Source organism: Pangasianodon hypophthalmus, chromosome 13, assembly GCF_027358585.1.
Source record: "Pangasianodon hypophthalmus isolate fPanHyp1 chromosome 13, fPanHyp1.pri, whole genome shotgun sequence".
In the NCBI taxonomy this organism is placed as follows: domain Eukaryota; kingdom Metazoa; phylum Chordata; class Actinopteri; order Siluriformes; family Pangasiidae; genus Pangasianodon; species Pangasianodon hypophthalmus.
In genome coordinates, this window is record NC_069722.1 from 22400227 (window position 1) to 22421624 (window position 21398).

The 21398-nt window shown below is 40.5% G+C and overlaps 1 protein-coding gene across 5 annotated transcripts; it reads left to right on the plus strand.

Annotated features, from left to right (window-relative positions):
• The first annotated feature begins 1732 nt into the window (after window positions 1–1732).
• rnf44 (ring finger protein 44) lies at window positions 1733–21130 on the plus strand. Of its 5 annotated transcripts, none has more exons than XM_034310060.2 (11): window positions 1733–2101; window positions 12274–12539; window positions 13709–13937; window positions 14581–14748; window positions 15947–16120; window positions 16318–16485; window positions 17198–17313; window positions 17798–17885; window positions 18186–18307; window positions 18409–18508; window positions 18955–21130. In XM_034310060.2, exons 2-11 carry the CDS (start codon window positions 12367–12369, stop codon window positions 19015–19017), a joined length of 1401 nt encoding a protein of 466 aa, XP_034165951.2. In that variant the 5' UTR covers window positions 1733–2101; window positions 12274–12366; the 3' UTR covers window positions 19018–21130. The 5 variants fall into 5 exon arrangements, with proteins under 5 accessions (XP_034165951.2, XP_053095206.1, XP_034165950.2 ...); XM_053239231.1 differs by lacking the exon at window positions 1733–2101 and adding an exon at window positions 8897–9323 and having other exon boundaries at window positions 12242–12539; XM_034310059.2 differs by lacking the exon at window positions 1733–2101 and adding an exon at window positions 8897–9323.
• The last annotated feature ends 268 nt before the right edge of the window (window positions 21131–21398 follow it).

The following is a 21398-nucleotide window of genomic DNA, read 5'->3' on the forward strand; positions in this document are numbered from 1 at the left end:
TGTGTCATTTCCAGTTGTGTTGATTTTTTTATGGTTGGTAACAGAGTATACAATTCAGAGGGTAAAGGTCTCACACACACTGTGCTTAGTGGTATTTATAATAATAATTAATAAATCACAGGATGGATTTATGTATAAATCACAGACTTTCAGAGCCCTGCTCACGAAACCCCTACTTAATAAAAATAACACATGGTCATGGTCATGACCTAATGCGTGGGAACAAGATCGTTAGGTGCTGAGAGTGAGATAATTAAGTCAACTTAGTAACGTGAGGAAATGAGATAATGAAGTTGTCGCTACAACTTAGTAGAGTGAGGGAATTGGATAATTAATTTGTGACCACAGCTAAGTAGTGTGAGAGAATGAGAATTAATTTGTGGCCACAACTTGCTAGTGCAAGGAAATGAGATAATTTAGTTGTGGCCACAAATTAGTAACCTGAGGGAATGAGATAAATAAGTTGTGGCCACTGCTAAGTGTGAGGGACTGAGAATTCATTTGTGGCCACAAATTAGTAACATGAGAGAATGAGATGATTAATCTGTGACCACAACTAAGTAGTGTGAGAGAATGAGATAATTAATTTGTGGCCTCAACTTACTAGTGCAAGGGAATGAGATAAATAAGTTGTGGCCACAAATTAGGAACATGAGAGAATGAGAATTAATTTATGGCTATAACTAAGTAGTGTGAGAGAATGAGAGAATTATTTATGGCCACAACGAAGTAATGTGAGAGAATGAGATAATTAATTTGTGACCACAACTAAGTAGAGTGAGAAAATGAGATAATTAATTTGTGACCACAACTAAGTAGAGTGAGAAAATGAGATAATTAAGTTGTGGGAATGACTGTTTGTATCTGCTATAGCATAAGTGATAACAGGAATTTACTTGTTTCATGGACGTTCCACAATAGTAAATATAACAATAAATGAATAGAAAGCATAATCTGTTGTTCGTTAATAAACTGAAAATTGTAAAATTGTTGGCAAATTGCACAACACCAGCGTAGATTGTTTTTTGTATAATAGCACGGTCCGTCGTGTGTAGGCTAATATCTAACAAAATTGGGAAATTTTAGTGAACTGCACTCTTCTGGGAAGGCTTTCCAGTAGATTTTGGAGCGTGGCTGTGGGAATTTGTGTTCATTCAGCCATAAGAGCATTAGAGAGATGTTGGGTGAGGAGGTCTGGGGTGCAGTTGACGTTCCAGTTTGTCCCAAAGGTGTTCAGTGGGGTTGAGGTCAGGGGTCTGTGCAGGACACTCGAGTTCTTCCACTCCAACCTTCACACACCATGTCTTCACGGAGCTCGCTTTGTGCACAGAAGCATTGTCCTGCTGGAACAAGTTTTTGCACCCCTTAGTTCCAGTGAAGGGAAAGACATCCAATTTTACTGCAGCCGTTTGTGGAAGGAAGACATACTGTATGAGCGTGATGGTCAGGTGTCCATAAACTTTTGGCTGGATCATGTATGTTATAAACATTTATCGAAGATCAGCATCTGCCCTTAGACTTCTGTTACAAGGGAGTTTTGAGTACTTGTGCTTTCCTCTGTGCAGTGAAACAGGATTATAGTGAAAAACTATGGAGTATTTCTTTAAGATGATGGAGTGCAGGTCGACCAGGGCATATTAAGACGCAGTGAAGGTGGGCTATGACATTGGCGCGTTTTGGGGTAGAACTTTTACAGTCATTACGGTAAAACCAGAGCTCCCTTTAAAACTGCTCCATATAGGGGTTGATCCGAAAATGCTTCAATCCTTCGTCATGCCTAAAGCATGACAGCAAGCCACAGGAGTCATGGTGCTCAATCAAAACTCCAGCCCTTGTTTTTATTCAGGAACAGCACAGAAAACAAGACATGGCGCACACATATCTGCTCGGCTGCATTTGGATTGTCCTGATGCACCTTTCAGTGGTGAAACCCGCGGAATGATGATCCACTGAACCGGAGAAACGATTCACTGAACCGGATCATCCCGGCACCACCGGATCCGAGTGTGTGTGTGTGTGTGTGAGTGTGTGTGTGAGAGAGAGAGTGTGTGCGGATGAGAGATGGGACCAGTGAGAGGAATCCGTGCAGATTAACCATCAGGTAGGCTATGTTCCGGGACGTTTGCATGCGCGCTCGGGTGTGTGTGTGTGTGTGTGTGTGTGTTTGCGCCTTTGCGCCTTTGGAGAGCTCCTCGGGTTTGTTCCAGTGTTTACACACCAGACTGGAAGTGCATGAAGATGCGTCCTAGTTCTGCTCCTGGATGGAAACATGCAGCTCACATGACCTTATGCTTTAATTAGGAGAGATTAACAGGCTGATGTCAGTAATGGAGTGCAACTGATTTGCGCATTTTATTCTGATAACAGTCTTCTGTAAAAATCTCTGCTTATATGACTATAGCCTGGAATTGAGCCTTGCTTTAAATTCAGGAAAAAAATGGCTTCAGATGTCATAGATGTGCAGAAAATGAGTAAATAAATAAATAAATAACCCAACAACAACATGTTCTTTTGCTCTAATGCTCTGTATGGCTTTCCTAAAAATAATAATAATAATAATAAAATAACATTTACAAAAAATAAAATAAAATACTGCTTTTAATAATTAGTAAAAATGAATAAAATAGAATAGTAAAAATTCTCACATTTCTCATTTTATTTATTTATTTATTATTATTTTATTTTATTTTGTTTTTATTTATTTATTTATATATATTTTTTTTTTTTGCCGGCTGGTCATTTGGCGCAAAGGTTTACGTAACTCGGGCCGCATCCCAAACAGCTCCATATTCCCTACATAAGTGCACTTCATAGCACACAGACCCTAACATTTATGCGCCCTATATAGTTCACTGTTTTAGATTTGTATCAAGCCAAGTTTCTGTTTCCAGTCCTACATCAGATTAAATTAATCGACGGATTGAAGTGTGACAAATTATTATTATTATTATTATTATTATTATTATTATTATTATTATTATTATTATTATTGCATTGATTTTTGGCCGGCTCTGGAGGGTGAAGTAGGTGACGTCACTTCCGGAACACTCCGCGCGAGAGCAGGTTTTTACATTTGTAATGTAGTTTGCGTTTATTTTTGGCCAAATATTTGCTTCCATCTCGATTTATCAGAGTTGTTTCACTTCATGAGAAGTGTAGGTTGATTTCTCACAAATATTTGCAAGATTTTAGTCAAATATTTGTCTTTTTTTTGGTCAAAATTTGCATTAAAAACATTTCTATTATGATATGTATATATATACGTATATATATGACATGTCCTCACACTGATCCAGCACATTATAACAATCATTTTGTAACTTTTATGAAGTTAAAGTGCAACACAAACTGTGCAATCATTTCATAAATAGTTAAAAAAAAAAAAAAACATGATCTAAAATGGTAATATGCCTTATTCTGATCATGTCTGAGTCAAGACAAAAATAATATTCCTTTACCAGTTCCTTAACCCCCTAGATAGTTGTGAGTTCATGTCCGACTTAATACCTCAGAAGTGGAAAGTCAAAGCTTGGAACTACGTCATTTACATTACAATACAATACAGTCAGTTCTATCATGGTGTTACTGCTATGGCTTCCAAAGCGGGAGACAGGAACCTCTGCCAGTGTGTGTAGAATAAACAGCTGGCAGTGTAGACACTACAAAAAAATGTAAACGCATAGTTGTTTGGATCTGTGTGACTACGTGTGTTATTACAGCTTGTAGAACAAGCTACAAAAAAATAGACACTTCCATGTTCATCATTTGTTAACTGTGACATCATTGTGAACTAGGGGTGTGGCTTATTTGATGGACAAACTGTCAAAACGTACTATTGTGTCGTAAATTCGTCAAGAACATGCTTGTTTCTCTGACACTGTACCGTAAACAATATCTTGTAAATTTGCAGCAACCTACAGGAAGCGGACAAAATTCCACCCCGATCGACTTGTAAATCTTTATAATTAACATGTGATCTTTAACGGCATGCAAGATTTAAGTGGCATCGTTGGGATTTAACCCTTGCTTCATCTCTACCTAAAGAGATCGATGCAGCAGCGCTTTAGTCCTTGAGTCTGTCCAGCTCTATCACCTTTGCTCAAATAGATCAGCTCCCACAATCGTCATCTCGTAGATCGCTAACTGCATTGTATTAGCAGATTAAATTTTCTGCAACTTTGAGGCCTTTTGTTTTTCAGAGCTTAGTATGGCAAAACAATGGAAGAAATAATAATATGAAGTAGTTCTCTACTGAAGACTTTCCTGTGGTGGAAAAACTTTGTTAGAAAGTGCTGACACTGGAGACTCCTTTTATAAATGTTAAATAAACTTCACCGTATCAACAACAAAAAATTAATGACCAATCAGATTTGAGAATTCAACAGCACTGTGGTATAATGTAGCTCGACACTAACATCCTTTGATACAGTCTAATCAAGTACTGTAAATACTTCCAAATACATTTTGCCGACTCATGGCGTTATTGTTTGCTTGTACTCAGAGAGCATCTTTTTTTGGTTGACCTGATGGAATTATGTCACAGTGTCCACAGGAATATAGGGCACTGGATTTGCTCTTTTTAAAGGTCTTGCTGTCCTGGGATTCGAACTCACCACCTTCTAACCACTAAGCCACTGTGAGAAATATGATAAATCATGAAATATGATTCATCACAGTCGTATCAGTACCATGCTGCTTAATACTACACGATGACGGATGTTGTTTTGAGGTTATAAGAGGTCTTGTTAGATTTTTGCAGTTGTAGTGATCACTTGATTCTCTGAGTCGACTCTTTTAGTGGAACGTTGAGATCGAAATCATATACATGAGCTGGTTATTTTATTTATTTTAAGCTGTAGATGTATATATAGATGTTTATAGACATATTCAATTACTCTTGTAGTGCAATTTATTCAAAAGGCTTCCACGGGAAAATTGTGTGTGAATGGTGTGTGAAAGGTCAGACGTGTGTTTGAGTCTCAGCTGTGTGTGCGAAGTGGCATGACAGGGAGGATCCGCTGCACTGCTGCTTGTTAAAGATGTACTAGAAGTGATTATGACAGAATAAATGAAAATTAATCTGCTTAATATAGGTTAGTTAAAAAAAAAACAATCAATGAGTCATTTGGGGTCCGAAAAGAGTCGACTCCTATTAGTGAGCTGAGTCAAATTGATCTGACTCATTGAAAAGAGCTGGAATTCCCATCACTCATTAATTGCTAAACAGATGTGCTATTGGTCACAGCAAGGTAATTAGTGTTGTTTATACCAGTTAATGCAATAAACATCCTTAATAAATGAGCATGATTAGTTAGTGATGCTGAAGACACACACCCTGCTCTTACAGCTGAAAAGAAAACTGCTGTGTCATCTGTATGATGGAAAAGTGCTGCCTGAGAGACCTCACATGAACCAACTGCCGAGATGTAATAAGTGGTTGTGGCTAGGGGAAAAAAAATCACTCAGCAGTTTGTTTGCTTGAATAAGGACAAGAACACGGTGCAGTTACGATTTGCTAAAACAGACGAGCGATTAGTTAAATTCACCTTGTAGGACTTTAAAACATTTCCTCAGTCTCAGCTGAGCTGTAATTTCAATCCACCAGGCGACGCATTAAATGCAAAGTGATAACTCCTGTCTTTTGTGAATATCATATTGCAAAGGCCAAAAACACTTAATATAGGCTGCAATAAATTTTCGTCTGTGACTTGCAGTTAAACAAGGTGGCATCATTACCTATGATTTAGTAAACAGGATTAATAGCCATGAATATAATATGATAATTAATAGCTAGAGAATTATTGGCACTCTTACTGTGTAAAGCTTACACACTGAGAGATGTCTAAGAAAGGAAGGAAACATTTTTTTAGCTTTTACAACTTTATTGTTGCCTTCAATCAATTTTTTAAAGAAAAAAAAAGACAGATTGTTATTTACCTGCACCAATCATGTAATGTATATAAAAAAATACATTTTCAGTTATTCAGTTATGGCTGTAAGAAAATACACAAATGTTTGTCAGCACCTGTCCATTGAAACCATGTGTTTGCTCAACATCCCATTCCAGATTTAGTCCTTCTTTGCTCTTATCATAAGCTCCACTCTTCTGGGAAGGCTTTCCACTAGATTTTGGAGCGTGGCTGTGGGAATTTGTGACCTTTCAGCCACATGTGCATTAGTGAGTTCAGTCGGTGTTCTGGTTCATCCCAAAGGTGTTCAGTGGGGTTGGATTCAGGTTCTTACACACCAGCCTTGGCTAACCATGTCTTCATGGACCTTGCTTTGTACACAGGGGCATTGTCATGCTGGAACATGTTTGCCTCTCTTAGTTCCAGTGAAGAGAAATTGTAATGCTAGAGCATACTATACAACATCCTATACAATTGTGTGCTTCCAACTTTATGGCAACAGTTTGAGGAAGAACCACACATGGGTCAGGTCAGGTGTCTACAAACTCTAGGTCATAGTGTATTTAAAAGACTGGAACAGGAGAAATTTTGCCAAGACTTGGAGCATAGATGATGTATGTTTGTGGTGATGATGATGATGATGATGATGAGAGCACATTCAGAATTGCGCAGGTTTGTTGATTCTTGTGGTTGTCAATTTTTAAAATCAGATGTGACTATGTCGAAAAACAACAAATTGTTTGATAAGGTTATACCACAAAATGCAGTGCTTGACCAAAAAAACGACCAAAACCAAACCTTTTCACAGTGATATGGTGGAGGATCATTGATTCTTTGGAGCTCTCTTTGCGGGGGCTCTTGTGAAATTATTTTCCTGAATTCTGTCATTATATTTAGACTCAAAACCTTGTTGCCTCTGCTGGGAGGATAAGACATGGCCGTAGACTGATCTTTCAACTAGAGCTCAAACATACATACATACATATCAAGACAGGAATACAAAATCAGGAGCACAGATCCTGTTGAAAATATGGTCTGAGTTGAAGGAGGAAGTCACATGCACAAACCTAAGAATATAAAGGAGTTTAAAATGTTCTGCGTGGAGAAGTTAACCAAGATCCTGCTACAAGTGTCTCCAATCTTTTGATGAAGTTTGCCAATATATGCAAATCTAATATCAACCCACAACTTGCTCAGGTTAAGGAAGATTGTTAAAATACCGTACTATTTGGATGGGATAAGATTTCTGGATCACCAAAGACCATGTACACGTGGTAGTCAAACTAAAAATTTCATGGATACTTCATACACCTCATGTTAAAAATGCTGCAATCCATTTTACGCAATATTCTGCAAGGTCCAAGTCGATTTTCCGAAGTTCCGACCTAAAAGCATCCCAGTATTTTGGCTCAGAAAAACACAGATTCCCAGAGCAAGTTCATATTTGTATGCCTAGTCTCTGAATTGAAGATCATCTAAACTTACAAAGCTGTTAAAACACCTTTTCACAGGAGAAAAGCTACATGTCAAGTTTTATCGAGTAGAAATTAATGCAAAGGGCGATTCTGTTTACTGCTGACCCTGTGGGTGCCGCCATATTGTTGTGATGTCATTTGTTTATGTCGGAGAACTTGGGCAAGATAGATGCCACCTGACTTCTGGACTTGGAATTCCAAGCTGAATGACTGTTCCATTGCACTTTGCCACGACTTTTCCAAGTACAATGGATTGCTGCAAAGCTACATTACCACACCTCTCCATGTAAAACTAATCCAATCCAAACAGGGCTTAAGAGAGAACATTATGTTTTTGTTAGATTTTTTTTTTTCCAGCAAGACCGACTGCCTTGATTTGCCACTATGAGACAAAACACATTGGTTTTCTTTTTTTTCTAACCCAAAATATCATAACATTATAAGGTGTTTGTGAGCCATCCAGGTCACGGCACCAGGTTGCTAGAAATTTGGCAACAACGACTCAAGAACCAGGAGACTGGTGTTGGATTTTTCAGCAAGACCAACTGCCTTGATTTGTGAGGCAAAACACACTGCTTTTTCTTTTATTATAACCCGAAATATCATAAATCACTACAAATGACTTATTTTTAGGATATTATTTAAGGATAAGAAGTGTCTGGACGTGTCGGACCAACAATTCTCTTGGTTCGTCAAATAATGTCGTAACTCACAAGAGAGGTGTTCGTGAGCCACCCAGGACTCAAGAACCAGGAGACTGGTGTTAGAATTTTCAGCAAGACCGAATGCCTTGATTTGCTGTTATGAGGCAAAACACACTGCTTTTGCTTTTTTTATAACCCAAAATATTGTAACAAATCACTGCAAATGATTTGTTATAGGATATTATTATATATTATTTAAGCATAAGCAGTGTGGGTCCCGGGAGGACTAGTGGTTAGGCCACAGCACTCACACCGCTAGGCCCGGGTTCGTTACCCAGCCAGGGAACCAGCCTCAGCCACTGGGGTTGCGTGCAACAGTGCGCTCTCAGGGCCGGTCCCAAAGCCCGGATAAAATTGGGGAGGGTTGCGCCAGGAAGGGCATCCGGCGTAAAAACTGTGCAAAATCAGACATGAGGCAAATGCCAAAAGAGGAACAACAACAACAATTAAGGATAAGAAGTGTCTGGACATGTCAGCCCAACATTTCTATTGGTTCGTCAAATATTGGCGTAACTTACAAGAGAGGTGTTTGGGAGACATCCGGGTCACGGCACCAAGTTGTTAGAAATTTGGCAACAATGGCTCAAGAACCAGGAGACTGGTGTTAGATTTTTCAGCAAGACCAAATGCCTTGATTTGTCACTATGAGACAAAAACACACTGCTTTTTGCTTTTTTTTTTAATAACCCAAACCAGTGCAAATGATTTATCTTGAGATGAAATTTAGCTCATACTTAAAAATACAGCTCTGGATCTGGTTGACCTTCTGCCAGTGTTTTTGGATGATGCGGGGGGCGGGGCTATGTCGGGGTGACGTCATCACAACTGGGACGTAAGCACCCCGACACAATGACAACACGCGCAGTGGAATGCTTGTGAAATAAACGCAGTTGAACAGTTTCACCGTTAAAACCGTTTTTTTTTAGTTTCGGATTTTGAGTGTTAAAAAATAAATAGTCTAAACAGCAATAAAAAAGCGCTTATGAGTGGAGTTTATTGCTGTTTTGCTGGCCATGAAAACACAGCGGCTCCTATCAACAAGCTCAAGCGGGACGGAGTGAAGGATACAAAGCAGAGAAGAAGAAGAAGAAGACTCCTAAAGTCAAGCATGCATACAAGTTAACATTTATTATCGTTTAAAGAAAACTGCAAATAACGGATTCATTGCAAAAAAAAAATAAGCCTGGTTTAAGGAGTAGGAAGTGTCTGGAGGTGTCGGACCCGCCAGAAAACAAGTAAGCTACGCTAAACAGCTAGCTTCTCCGCTTCTAAGCGTTAGCATTTGGTTTCTTTTGGAGCTAAAAATGTTAGCACTGTGTGTGTGTGTGTGTGTGTGTGTGTGAAGACTTCCTGACCTTCCTGCAAAGACGAGAAATGTTCATTAAATCATTTTAAACGAGGGTTTTTTTTAAGGTTAGCAAAATTTTATCCGCTTTTGCAGGCAGCTAAGGTGAGCTAAGCTAGCTGTGCGTTTCCTGTTTTGGTTCAGCTCGTTTGCATAAACAACAACAACAATGACAATAACAACAGCAATAACAGCTGGTTCCTGTAATGTTTAGGCTGCACGCCTAAAAAATGCACCTTGACGTTATTTTAAAAATGTTGCTCTTCTGTTTGACTTTATTTCCTGGCATTTGAGCTGCATTTTAGCCAAGCAAGCTAGCTCCTGATGCTAATCAGTAGCTAACAACAAAGTCAGCCACATGTGCCCTTTGTGCTAGCTGTTTACATCCACACACTGCTCCATTCCCCTGCAGTTATACACATGTTATAAGCACAGAGTGCACGGTTAGACGATTTGCACTCGTTTACGAGAGGGAAAGTCGTGCACCAGGTGGTATTTGTGTGTAGGAGTTGTGTGTGTGTGTGTGTGTGTGTGTGAGACTGTGTGAGGCTCATGTCTTCTCTTTGTTGTTTTGCTTTGTCTCTGAGCACATGGCGCTGCTTCCCTTCACTTCATCCCTTCTCATCAGCTCTGATTTTAATCATGCACAAACTCTTCTTCTTTATTCAATCCTTCATGGAAGAACATTTTGGCCGTTTTGGCATTTTTAATGCGTTTTTGATGCAACATTAGATATATTTTACATTTGCTTTTCACTGATAGTGACACTGTGCACGTGATATTACAACAAAGACACTCATTCCTAGTCATTAGAAATAAAATCATTTTATTCCTTATATATATATTGCACTAATAACAGAATACAGAGAACAGTGTTACTGTAGTATGTCAAATTTCTGAAGTAAAAGTAACTAAAGCGCTGGAAAAGTCGAGCTATGACGTCATAAATCGTGCCCAATTTGCATATTCATGAGAATATGGAAATGAGATGAAGTTTTATTAGAATATCAATTAATAGTTTTTAGCCATTTATAGATACATTTATCGTTATGGAGTGTATATGAAGCGGGGAACGTCGTTCCTTCACCAGCCTCTAAAAAACAAGATACTACATAGTCATTACAGCTTAACTGTTACAAAGTACTGACACTGGAGACTCCCTCCTTTGCAAAACAATAACATCTCTGCTTTTAATTATGCATAAACCAGCATTCATTATTAAAACAATGAATTTTTATGTGAAAATTTTATTGCTGCAACATTGCAAGTGACCTCATGCTCATGCTATTATTAAAATTTTACACTAACAATAATATATAGCTCAATATATATTGTACCAATGATATACATATAATTGAATATGCAGTGTTTTATTAGTGTACTTCCTGGTTTAATAGTTTAAATGATTTTTTTTTAGGTAATCATATTACACTATATAGAATACAAATTAAAATTGGTAATTAATAATAGAGGACCCATACCATGTACAGATGAACTGCTTTACTTCAAAATGCATCCAGCTCTTCAACTTGACAGCACAGATTTGTTTTATGTTTCAAATATAATGTACTGAGATACTGAAAATACACTACTGAAATATCAGGCACAGTAAGCTGTGTTGTATATATCATGTTGTATTGGGTCCAGTTGAACTGCGTGGATTTATTGTTTTGTAACTTTTTCTAACTTTTTTTCCTAATACTGATCTGATCCTGACATCCTCACAGTCACCAAATGACAAGTATCTGTTGTAGTCAAATTATACAAAAAAAAAAATTGCAGTGATATGTAACTTAAGACAGTCTGTATGCTCTGATCACAAGCAAAAGGAGCAAAAAATAACATTTACACAGTGTAAAAATACACCAGTGAATAAGAAGTCAAGTCGGTATTGGGAGTGGCATTAATCTGAATATCCACTCTGTTGGTAGTTAATAGTGATTACAGATATTATGTCATCTACACCCGTTGTTTATAGTGTGGTCTGTAAAGCTTAAACAGCTGGGCCAGTGATGTTAATCATTTAACGTTGATCAGTGTTATTTAACCGAGCATTATCAAAGGTGCTTTAGTTATAGTTGACCGGTTATTGACTGGTCACATGACTTAATTAAGGAATAAAACATTTAGGGGCATGCTGGCACAGAAAAATAATTAGCGACACTGATATGAATTGGAACATGATTATTTTCCAACAAGGGCATGTTCTATTCCTCTCGCCTTTTTATTTTAAATTAAAGAACTCCGTGTATTTTTATCTGTTTGTTGTTAGATTTCACGTTGTGGAACATCTGAGAAACAAGTTGCAGTTATCCCCAACATTATAGCAGCAATAAACAGCTGTTCGCTCCCTAGCTTCACTTTTTTCCTCTCTTTTAAAGCTAATAAGACAAAAAAGAGAAACGCTTAGTTACAGGTTTACTTCTGATTGTTACAAAGCACTAACACTGGGTGGTGAGAAAACCAAAAAACATCCAGTGAGCAGCAGTTCTGCCTGAGGAAACGCCGTGTTGATGACAAGATGAGAGAGGTCAGAGGAGAATGACCAGACTGGCTCGAGACTGACAGAAACGTTACAGTAACTCTTTACAGCTGAAGCGAGCAGAAAAGCATCTCAGAACACACCACATGCCAACCCGCAAGGCAGATCAGCTTCAACGGCAGAAAACCGCATAGAGTTCCGCTCTTGTCAGAAACTGGACAGTTGAAGATTGCAAAAACTGCCGCTCACTGGGTGTTTTTTTTTTTTTCCCCCTTTGTTTTGTTTCTCCACACCATTCTGTGTGTGGAGACTGTTGTATGTTTCAGCCAAACCCTTACAGTTTGTGTGTCTGTGCCAGAGCTGAAGAGAATTTGAGGCTGTCGGACCAGAGTGCCTCGAGCACCAGTGCTCCCCCGCCCGTGGCTGCGACTCGTTCTTCACAACATCCCCAATGCGACCATGGGAAATAGCTGTGAATAGGCGGCCGCCAACAGCCCCCTTAAACCAGAGGAGCTTCATCGGGGGTCCCTGCAACGCGCCCGTGCACCTCAGGAGAAGGTGGGACTGTGCTGCTACAACTCTCATTCCTTTAACAAGTGTGTTCATGGTTCGCATACTTAAAAGGTATTTAATGCATATATTAAATCATGAGCAGTTGTACCACATCATTAGCTTGTACTGTATTCTCTTAGTCTGTAAATAATGGCGTAATTCACCAGAGAGGTGTTAGTGAGCCCTCCGGGTCACGGCACCAATTTGTTAGATATTTGACAACAGTGAGTCAGGAACCATGAGTCTGATGTTGATCTTCAGACTCTGATGTTTGTTGCGTGCTTGAAAGATCTTCAGTTCAGCTTTTTACCAACAGAAGCATAACTTCAGAAAGGTTTTAGAGGCTCACTCTGAAGATGGAGAGGCCAGCTTGTGTAGAGAGAAGAAGTGATGGGAGAGGGGAGAGATAAGAGAGAAGCAGCCAGACCATATGTCACCCCTGACCTTGGTGTATTCTGAGAACATACCAAGAATGAGAAATATGGCGCATTCAGCATTTAATATAGATGAACAGAAAACTAGCAAATGATCCTAGAGTTAGAGACAAATGATTAAAAGCACATAATTAAATTCAGAGGTTAGCAATTGGTTTTATTGATTTATCTACAGGGCTAAATATCTTGGTGATATTTAGCCTGTTTCTTTTCTTAAGCAGGATTCAAGACCCCAAAAGCTTCCTGTTTACTATATATGCACATTGTATATAGGTGATGGTATTGTAGAACCTACGTGGATCACTACAGGCCTAATAAACTGCCATTTGAGACGTGGCTCCAAAAGACGTGATCCAGTAAGAGGCTGTTAGTAAATGTTAACTTGTTACATATGTACACGTCATTCATTTTTTAGAAAAATCTTTACATAGAAAATTTACCAGATCTTTAAAAGACAAAAAGTGGAACATGAGCTCTTAAATCTTTGAATGTTTTCTTACTGTTGAATATATACTTCTTTAAATTTAACTACTGAAATTCATCTTGACCTTTCTAAGTGCTGCACAGTTTAACGTATATCCTGCTTCCACACCAAATCTATCTTGTCATATGAAGTGTGTACGTGTGAGAATGCCGAATTGTGCAGAACCGTGACCATATTCTAGTCAAAGAACGATTGGCTCATCAACTTGCTTTTGTCTGCATAGTAAATTGTGTCCTTGTGTCTTGTGTTTGCCCACCTCATGCAAATATTTGCAGAAGTTTAAAGTAGATAGCACTGTGGAAACGTGCGGTTTGTTTCTGTAGTCCTCCAGCACGCTGGCAGTGGGGGCAGCGAGACAGAGCGGCTGTGCACGCTTCCCCGCGTCAGGATGAGAATTTTCCCCACGCCGCATTCCCTCAGCAGCAGCAGCACCAGGCCGTTCCTGTAGAGGAGGCGAGGCAGTACAGCCAAGCCGGCGCGCCACCCCGCATGCTCCATCCATCCACACACCCGCCGCAGCAGACCTCCATCATGGTGGACCTTCATGAACAAGTAGGCTCAACATTGTAAAGACGATGATTACAGCTGCCGTTTTAAAGTTTATTGCTGTAAACATTGAGTACAGCAGCTTGGCCACCTGGTTCATCCTGATTCTTCTTCTGCTCTTCTGGCTATTTAATGTGTACTGAGTTATAAAAGTGTGCGAAATATTGAGCTTTGATGAGACAGTATGATAGTGATATTGTGATAAATTGTCACCTTTGGTATCTTGTAGCACTTTTCCACTAGACAGTGTAGTACGATTCCATGATCCGATTGCATGATCCTACAATTTTGTGCCAAGCTAGCCATATTATAACACTTATTTATATAAATATGTTTGCATATCCGCAGAACAAACCGAAGGAGGCTATTAAATTTCACCAGTTCACAGAGCATTTGCTCTCATGAAGTGTTTTTTTTTTTTTAGTCTGATCTGTGTGTTTATTGTTGTCCACCGCACTTAGAACTGTGAAGTTGTAGTTTTGTGTATTGCTTTTGTTTCACACTGTATTGCTATTTTGTACTCATGCAGTGGATTAATAATTTGGCCTCCACTCTAGAGCCCTCAAGTGTTGTTTTTTTTTTTAATATTTGATTTATTTAATTAATTATATTTTATATCTAACTAAGGTTCTTGTTTCCCCTCCCAAAGATGCACCAAGGATCTGTTCCGATATCTTACACAGTTACCACGGTGACGACCCACGGCTTTCCCATGCACACGGGGCAGCCGATCCCAGCGTGCAACGCGCAGCAGCTCCCAGCATGCTCGGTAATGTTCAGCGGACAGCTCTCTCTGCTCTGCTGCCTTCCTCCTCCTGTGAGTTTGAAAAAGGAAGAGCCGGAAGCGTCAGTGCCGTCTGTGTAGAGCGCACATTCCACTCCGCTCCAGCTTAACGCCAGCTTAAAAGAACTGTTTAACCAAAGGGGAAAAAAATATTAACGTCGCTAGCTGCTAGCCAGCACTTGTTTTGGTCAAACAGTTCCTTTAATGCATTTAGATCAGAGCATCATTACAGCCACTGTGCATTATTTATCCCTTTCATCTGAGAATATATCGAGTCATCTGCTTAATTCATTGCATCTGTTTTGTCGACATGGCAGCTCCCACCCTCGTATTGTGTTGAATGCATTATGTGGGTTGAAATGGGACAGGGTATTTCAGAAAAATGGCTAATTCTGCAGTATGACTGTAACAGCTGTAGCTTTTAAAATATCAAGCAGAGCAGCTATATTTCAGTTAACGTGCAGATTTTTTAATTAAATTATATGTTCCTGGCCAGCAGGTGATTCTTTCGAGACATCACAATCTGCATCTTGATGCATAATCATTTATTCGAGGTATAAAAGATGCAGCCAACAATTCAGTACAGTGATTTAGAGATGCTTCAATGTGATTCAAGTGCAAGTTCTTTAAAGGGACTTGTAGACACAGAGGCCACGCCTCCTTTATTGGGCTTGACTGTGTGCCACAGAACCAAATGTCAAGCGGGTAGAGTCGAACCTAATCCATCTCCTTCCACCCTAAGAGGCTCAAACAAAAAGTCCCTGGGGGTGGAGGGAACTCAGTGTGTTTTAGGCTGGATATAAGTGTGTTGTACAGCATCCTGTGGATTAGGTTTAGGTTTATAGGGAAAGTTGGATCAGGTCCAGCTCCTCCCCTGGACTTTTGGTTCTCCACCAAGGATTACTTCAGGCACACAGGCTACGTCACCTTTACTTAGACGGACAGACACAAAGGTGGTCATGCCTCCTTTATTGGGACTGGCAAACCACAAAGGTCTCGCACTATGCTTTTAATTTGTAGTCAAACCTGTGAGACATTACATGAGTTGTTGCTTGGTGACTTAGTGACTACTTTAAGGCAGACTTTATTCCCAGGTCCTGTAGTTGCCCCTACTTAAAGCCCCTGTTTTGTCTTTACACCACTACAGAAGCATCACCTAACATGGGGAAAGTGTACTTAAGTGTCACTTTCAATAGCGAACTAATGTTAGTGTTTATTTGTGTTTCTGCAGCTAATCCAGGCGTGCACCATGCACCACTTACCTGTGTCTTACCAGGCCTTTCCGCCTCTGATCTCCAGCGAGCATTTCCTCCTGCACCCGAGTCCTCCAGTGGCGCCGCATCAGCCCCCGGCGCTGGCGCCACTCAGCCACTTCATCCCCCTGCAGCCCCAGCACCCGCGCATGGTGAGCCACTCACTGGGGCAAGTCTCTTGGCGTGTCTGAATCCATTCCCTAGGGTTTACTCTTTGGAGTAAAAGCTGGTGGCTCTAGTTGTTATTCATATCCCTGTTCCTGTGTCTGTTTGTTTGTTTATTGTTAGCCACATTAGCATTTTTGAGTGAAGCACATTGAAGTGGGTGTCCTTTGCATGTATTCCTCAGCCACTGCAAAGGGTGGAGAATGAGGTGGATCTGAGAGGAGAGCAGCACCATTTGGGAACTTTCTCGTACCCTGCGGCTCATCACCCACCAGCAGCCATGCCCCCCTCCGTGCCCCTGCAGTACCACCTGCCCCAGGAACCCCTACACCAGGAGCTGCCCTTTGCGGTGGTGAGGAAAAATGTCAGGAAATTCTCAGAACCACATATGTGCAGTTTCAGGAATGTAACTCCAAACTGCTACAGTCCAGATTGTGCCTAGAGCATGGCATAGACTTATTAATTATTTCAGACTAATATGCCAGTGCTACTATTTCAGACTATTATCCAGCCTCTCTCCCCCCTACAGTCATTCTTACTAGCTCTTACTCACAGATAAGAGTTCCAGCAGTTACATGAACAAACCTCTTAGAGTGCTTTTACATGTGCAGCATTAAGTTAAGAGCGTCACGTCAGACATCAGAATGGGGGAAACCGTGATCTCGGTGACTAACTGTGGCATGGATGTTAGTGCCAGATGGGCTGGTTTGTTTGAGTGTTTCAGTGGTTCGAGCTGACAGGAAGGCTACGGTAACTCAGGTAACCACGCTTTACAACCGTGGTGAGCTGAAAAGCATCTCAGAACGCACAAGGCGTCATAACTTGAGAAGGATGGGCTCCAATAGCCTCCTATTAAAGTGGCTGGCTGAGAGAACACTTGACATAATTTTTAGGAATAATTCTGAGAGGCTGGATATATATGGCTCCTGGTCTAGGATTAGACGAACCCTTTGAGAGTCAGGAACATTACTGCCGCTGTGCTCAGTCCTGCCACGTGACTGACTGTTATATCATAGACTGACTGTTGCATCATGTGCTCACGTGTGTATTGTGTGTTTCTGCAGCCGTATCCACACATGCTACCCAGGCGTGGGAGTGGCCAGAGGTATCGCTTACAGCAGCCGCTGCCTCCTCCACCCCCTCCTCCGCCCTACTACCCTGGCTTCCTCCCTTACTTCCTGTAAGAGTCTACTCCACATACATTCTGTCTGATGGACTTTGTAGAACAAAAGTGCTTTACTTCCTTATGCACAATCAAATGCCTTTAAGTTGTGTCCTGCATAGTGGACATGTAACACACTATGCCTACCTAGCAAGCATAAATTGATGTTTCTACACAAAGAGACAAGATCTAATTCCTTTTGCTCCCTATGTGGACGGCATGAAGCCAACAAAGTGGTCCCTACAGTCCCTAGTGTGCATGAGCTGATGCCTTTTATTCCCGACACAGTGGTAGTAGTCTGAGGATATTGGGGTTAGGTCATCATAGTTAAAGTTTTTGGGTGTGATGAGCATTTAAAAAGCCAAAATGAGAACCTTTAGCCCTGGGTTGCTAACTACATTGTTAACAAATCAGCTGTCTTGACTATTACGGCTACAGAAAGCGAGTTTCTAAGCCGGGTGTTTCAGGGATAATGTGTGTTATATGGCATGTCTGTGTACAGCTCGATGCTTCCTGTGCCTCCGACTGCTGTGGGTCCGGCTATCAGCTTGGACCTGGACGTGGACGACGTGGAGATGGAGAACTACGAGGTTGGTCCTGAGGGCTTTCCTGTTACAAAGTGCTGACACTGGAGACTCCTTCCACAAATGTTAAAAAAAAAAAAGTCTTATTACAGAAAACTTGAATATACGACTTTTTAAAAATATATCGTAAGTTATGCGGAGCGTCCACTATACAAGTTCCCGTGCAAGATGTTACTATTAGAAATGCTTGTATTGCATCAGCTGGAGGATTTAGCATGAATTCTGTCATGAACCTGTGTGTGCGCGAGCGCTGCTGAGATCATGCGGATAAGGAGCGTGCGCTCGACATTGTGTTTTCTGCCCCAGGCGTTACTGAACCTCGCAGAGAGACTCGGTGAGGCTAAACCTCGAGGACTGACGAAAGCCGACATCGAACAGCTTCCGTCCTACAGGTTCAACTCGGAAAAACACCAATCAGAACAGACTCTGTAAGTGAGCTGTGCTCGTGTTTAATAGCAGGAAGTGCAGAGTAATTTTAGTATCTGAAATCCTACTCATCGGCGATATCATTTTTCACCTTTCCTTTCAGGTGTGTCGTGTGCTTTAGTGATTTTGAGTCAAGGCAGCTACTTCGAGTATTACCCTGTAATCACGAGTTTCACGCAAAGTGTGTGGACAAGTGGTTAAAGGTAAGTGGCTCGTATCCCTTCGCACCTCTGTAAGAGACTCTTCAACACTACGTCAGGCTGATGATCGTAGGTACACACTGGTTAGGGATGGGCAATGTGACGATATAAAATATAGATATCGTATATCGATATCGTTCACAATGCACTTTTCTGAGATATCACAGATATCCTGATATCTTTTTTATTTTTTTTAAATATAATTACAAGCTGATTGGAAGCAGCTGATTTTGTATTGAATCTTAAAATTGTAAAATGTTAAAAATTTATTTTGAAATTTTCCTCTTTTTCAACACTAATTTACTTTTCTAAACATTAAATGAAAGCAGCACTGAACTCAGTTTTTCTGGAAGTTTCTTAGAAAGTCTATATTAACAAATTAACTGGTGTGTGTGTGTGTGTGTGTGTGTAAATGACAGATGTCTGATTCCATTCTCATTGTCCCACAGACTAACCGCACGTGTCCGATCTGCCGCGCGGATGCTTCCGAAGTTCACCGTGACGTGGAGTGAGTCCGGGCCTTCGTCCTTCACTGGATAACAGCACAAACCTTGGAGTGTGTGGTGGGAGCGGGCACACACACACACTCACATAATACATGTGCGCACCACCCAACCCTGTGCCCTCCAGCAAAACGTAGAAGCATCTCCTACACACTCCAATCGCTCCCCCTCACCCTCACCCCAAACATTCGACCAATAAGCAATCTTGGAATTTGTACGGATTGTGTTAGACCTCCGCTGTGCTTCTCACGCAAGCTACTGCCTCCTCTGAGCCCGGCAAACTCCCACAAACCCCGTTTCGAGTTTTCATTCCCCCGCCTTTATTTTTTTGCCGATTCCAAAGATTAACGTGTGTGGTGTTGGCATCTGTTTACACGGTTGAATGTGTTCTCGCTGTTCGCTTACGAATAATCCAAGCTGTGCTATAGCGGTGTGAAGGGAAGACGGGGAGGAGGTTCGAGGACGTTGCTCAATCGGGGGAGGAGAAAAAAAAGGCAACCGACGTTTGTCCATTCCACTGTCTTTTTAAAAAAAAAAAAAAAAAAAGAGAAAAGAATCGCCTGATCATTAGCTGCATGTTTGTATAGGTGATGGGCTGAAGTGACTTGTTAATAATGTATGTTTCGCAATAATGTATTGATGATTTCAATAGCTCTATCCCAGCTTTGCTAATGTGAGCGTGAACGGCAGTGGCTCCGAATCTTTTGAGCTAACGAAAAAAAAAAACAAAACAAGTACTGCAAACTAAACAGGATGAATGTGTGTGTACGTCTGCTCCTGGGCCTCATCGCTGTGGAGTTTTGCACTGTTGCTGCACTGGAAAGGTCACAAGGATGAGGACCTTGTCACGACCTGTGACCTCTGGCCGCCTCCCAACCTGGCTGTACTGCTCGGGGAAGCCCTCCTCTCCTCCATCCTTCACTATGTTTGCTCTCTCCTGGATGGTTTCTCACGGACTGTTGTTTTCTTAGGTTAGCAATACTTTTGACTCGACGAGCTTCTTGCTGCATTTCACGCGCAGGTTCAGCGGGACGGCGGCGAAGGGAATTTCACTTCCACCTGATGTCCAAAAAAACTGACTTTGGAAAAAGGTGCGGTCCCTTTTGCAGAAAGCAATATGTGCAATGAGTGTCTGTCCTGAATGAATCCTTTTTTTTTTCCTTTTTTTTTTTTTTTTTTGATATATATATATATATATATTACATATATTATTTTTTGGAGGACCAGGCTTTTTCCTCATCTGTGAGCCAAATATTCAATAATTCAATACACTCTCCAAGGATACAGCTCTGCCTTCTTCAAGACGTTGACAAGCACAAACTTGTTACTAATCGTAAACAAAGAAACAACAAAACAACAAAAAAAAAATTAGACTCCGTAGTCAGTTGAACTTGTTTTAGGTTTTTAAAACTGGTGTTATTTATTGGCTTTATCTTCTGGATTGAGGGGCAGAGCACTAGCACGGTGTATCTTTGGTGCTGTGCGTGTTTGTGAGGTGTGGGGCCACAGTAGCAATGTGAAGTGATGTAAAAGATGTAAAAGCATTGTACGCATAGCATCTAATTGCCGTCTTGTATTGAGACAAAAGAATGTGGAAACGCCCCATAGCGCGTCGTCGACTCTGCTTGTGTGTGCCAGCTGACTGTAGTGATTCCACAACGATTCAAAGAGAAAAGGTCGTCATTAGAAATGCACTGTAAAACCTGCTCAGCTCCTGGTTCGCTCTGCATAGACTCCCGAAAAAAAAAGGAAAAAAAATTATTAAAAAAAAAAATAAACAGGGATGAAATGTTGAAATAGGGTGTTTTTTGCTACGCTAATTATAGGACACAAATATATATGATATATATAAATATAAATATATATATTCTTGCTTCCTTGTGTACACCGAGTAGCAGTTCTGATCAGACTCGCTTTATGGGTAAAGGGACATCGCCGTGATTTTAGCATGCGAGTCTGTACTGATGCTCACCAGGTTAAAAAAAAACAAAAACAAACAAACAAAAAAAAAACACAACAAGCCATTGTGATGAATTTAAACCACACTTTTGATATTAATGTGTATACATATCCGTTCACTGGCATATATTTTGAAAAAGAAAAAAAAAAAAAAAAAGAAAAATACTCTCAGGGCCTCTCAGTTAACTTAAAATAAAAGGAAAACAGGCGGAGGGGATGGATTTGAAAATTTCTCAGTTTTCCTCAGGCCGTGCATATTTTACGTGTAATCCTTTTTAACGGTATTTATTACTACACCAGTTAAAGACCGGCATGCAAAGAAAGAAAAGAGAAAAAAAAGGAGAAGAAAACAAAAGTGAGAATAGGCAACGTGTCACAGCAACCAATCATCCGAGTGTTACTCAGACATGTCCATGTTTTCGTACTTAGAA

What these genes read in the sequence shown, in the direction of transcription:
- rnf44 (XM_034310060.2), top strand. Translation starts at nt 12,367, where the DNA reads ATGCGACCATGGGAAATAGCTGTGAATAGGCGGCCGCCAACAGCCCCC. An exon ending in ATGGTTCGCATACTTAAAAG is followed by an intron (nt 12,540 to 13,708) that starts GTATTTAATGCA and finishes TTGTTTCTGTAG; the next exon opens with TCCTCCAGCACGCTGGCAGT. An exon ending in AGCCCCAGCACCCGCGCATG is followed by an intron (nt 16,121 to 16,317) that starts GTGAGCCACTCA and finishes TGTATTCCTCAG; the next exon opens with CCACTGCAAAGGGTGGAGAA.